Source organism: Geospiza fortis, unplaced genomic scaffold (genome assembly GCF_000277835.1).
Source record: "Geospiza fortis unplaced genomic scaffold, GeoFor_1.0 scaffold996, whole genome shotgun sequence".
NCBI lineage: Eukaryota > Metazoa > Chordata > Aves > Passeriformes > Thraupidae > Geospiza > Geospiza fortis.
Window position 1 is genome coordinate 18,064 of NW_005054904.1, and position 2,968 is coordinate 21,031.

The 2,968-nt window shown below is 47.0% G+C and overlaps 1 protein-coding gene across 1 annotated transcript in view; it reads left to right on the top strand.

Annotated features, from left to right (window-relative positions):
* Positions 1-121: 121 nt before the first annotated feature.
* LOC102045112 (transmembrane protein 88) overlaps positions 122-2,968 on the top strand; it is a 3,892-nt gene continuing 1,045 nt past the window's right edge. The window contains exon 1 of the mRNA XM_005431307.2: positions 122-548. Within this exon, the coding sequence (XP_005431364.1) occupies positions 279-548 (270 nt within the window). The 5' untranslated portion in view covers positions 122-278. The remainder of the gene's footprint in view (positions 549-2,968) is intronic.

The window sequence follows — 2,968 nt, forward strand, 5'->3', positions numbered from 1 at the left end:
TTCCAAACCAAAATAAAAATTACTGCCAAACTTCCAGCAGATCTGCTTTGGGACTGAGGCTGGGAAAAGCATCTGAAGGAAGCAAACGGTGCTGAGCAGGTGCTGGGGGAGCAGGGAGACCTTTCCTTGCTGCTCCACGATGATCTCTGCCTAAGAGCTCCTGGCCACGCGTGGAGGAGACAGAAGAAGCCTTTGCAAGCTCCTTCCCACCTCTGCTAGACCAAAAAGCAAGGAAATATTTTTGGATAAGAGCGTGTGTTGGTGGATCTTCGTGAAGGATGCCTGGCCAGGAGCCTGAGGACTTTGGAGCAGAAATCCTGTCGGAAAAGTCGCGGATGATCCCTGGGCTCCCCCCGTATGACATGGACGAGCAGCTCCTGCCCAGGCAGCCCCGCAGCCCCTGCTGCTGCCTGGCCTGGACCCTGCTGATAGGAACCATGAATTCCTTGGTTTTCCTCCTGAATTTGCTCCTGATGTTTGTTATTTTCACCGTCGTGCTGCTTCCTACCATCGTGGTGGTTTACTTTGGCTTCCAGTGCCACTCCCAGGTAAGAGCCACTCCTCAAGGGCGCAGCTCCTGCCCAGGCAGCCCCGCAGCCCCTGCTGCTGCCTGGCCTGGACCCTGCTGATAGGAACCATGAATTCCTTGGTTTTCCTCCTGAATTTGCTCCTGATGTTTGTTATTTTCACCGTCGTGCTGCTTCCTACCATCGTGGTGGTTTACTTTGGCTTCCAGTGCCACTCCCAGGTAAGAGCCACTCCTCAAGGGCAGGGCCACACCTGAGGCTTCCTCTGAGCCCCAGGTGAGCAATGCCAGGAAAAACTCCCAGGTTTTGGCTTTGGGCACAGATTTTTCCCTGTGCGAATAGCCTGGGCTGACAAGGACAGGTATTGTGGGAAATTGGGCAATGGAGTTGTGTCCCCCTGGAAATTGGGCAATGGAGTTGTGTCCCCATGGAAATTGGGCAATGGAGTTGTGTCCCCATGGAAATTGGGCAATGGAGTTGTGTCTCCATGGAAGTGCCAAGCAAAGGTGCCAGGTGAGGTGAAAACACTGCCTGCCCTGATGGAATTGCTGTTTGCATTTTAATTTCACAATTATTTCTCTCTTCCCTGGGATTTCTGTCCCTGAGAGCTCCAGAGCTCACAGCCCTGCCTAGGCTCTGGTAGGGTTTGCTGCTTTTTTGTTGAATTAAATTTAAGATTAGGATCTGCCTAATTAGGATTAGTAAAATCTGAGAGAATATCTAATCCCCTTCTCATGCCAATCTAACATTCCTGTTGCCAACATTCTGTGCATTCCTCACACCAAAAATGAGCCTCCTTTGTCCATCCAGGCTCTGTTTGCTGCCCTCTGCATTGCATCATTTCCTTATTTACAAATCCCTTCTTGGTATATTCCTTTAAACATTTTTGGGACCAGCTGACCAAGGGTGGATGTGAAAAAGCAATTCCCTGTTTTCCTTGCAGGCATGGGCTGTTAGACAGCTCAATGTGCTTTTTCATTAGTCATAAACAGGGCCTGCAAATTGGACTGAAAATGGAGAAAAACCCCCCAGAACTGCCCCTTCCAGCTTCCCTCGCCTTGGAAAACCTCAAGTTCTGCTTTGCACACACACTCAGAGGCTTTGAGGAGATGCAGAATGGTTTTGAGTGCAGCCAAGTGCACCAGGAATGAAAGCCCCTGAGCTGCTGGAAGCTGTGAGGAGCTTTTTAAACTCAGCTTTTCCTTTAATGCAATCATAGCAAGGGATTGTGGCTTCACCAGAGCAGCCCCTGTCTTTGGGCCACGATTTTTGAGTGGCTCCCCAGCAGCCAGGGGCTGATTTCTGCACTGCAGCTCCATTAGATGGATTTATTGTTGGTTTTTGTGTTCCTTTCACCGCTGAAAAGGAAAAAGAATAAAGTCAGAGGCTGCCTGCAGCATTTGGAGTGCAGAACAAGCGAGTGCTCAGCTCAGCTCTGCTGCTGCCAGCATGAGAGGAGGGCTCTGAACAGCACTCAGCCAGGCCCAGAGAGGTTTTCTTTGCAAGTGGTCATTTCTGGCAGGTTTTTCAGGCAGAAATGAGTGTACACAGAGAGCAGAACAAAAAGGGCTCTGGAGAGCCATGGAATGACCAGCATCTGTCTGCAGAATCTAACAGATTTCTGTATTTTTATTTATATATTTATATATCATTTATATTTAATTTTATTTATATAAATATATATAATATAAATTTATAATATCTATTTTATAAAATGATGTAGATATTATTTTATTTAACTTTTTTTTTTGTTATTCCCAGAGTTGTGCCACCCACACCAGGAGGTTTTTTTGGATTTGGTTTGTGCCTATCAAGTGCTATTGGATGATTGAATAAAGATGAGTGTTTCCTGGCAGGTTTTTCAAGCAGAAATGAGTGTACACAGAGAGCAGAACAAAAAGGGCTCTGGAGAGCCATGGAATGACCAGCATCTGTATAGATATTATTTATTTATTTATTTTTTATTATTCCCAGTGTTGTGCCACCCACACCAGTGTAGCACCAGGAGGATTTTTTATTTGGTTTGTGCCTATCCAATGCTATTGGATGACTGAATAAAATGAGTGTTTCCTGCTCCAGGGTCAGTGTGCAGTGCTCTTGTCTCACAGGGAGAATTGAAAGCTTGATTAAGATGTGATTTCTGTCACAGACTGTGCCTGGAGATCGCTCTGCTCTGAGAGAGGGAGCCAAAGAAAAATGTTTTCTTTTTCCATGAAAACATTGGAAACTCAGGGGTGTTTTGGCCACTGCTGTCAGCACCAGGCCACATGACAGGGGTGGCCCTGGCAGAGTTGGTTAATGGGGGACTTTTCACAGAATCACAGAATCACAGAATCCCCAGGTTGGAAGAGACTTTCAAGACCATCAAGTCCAACCCAGCTCCAACACCTCAACTAAACCCTGGCACCCAGTGCCACATCCAGGCTTTGTTAAACCCATAC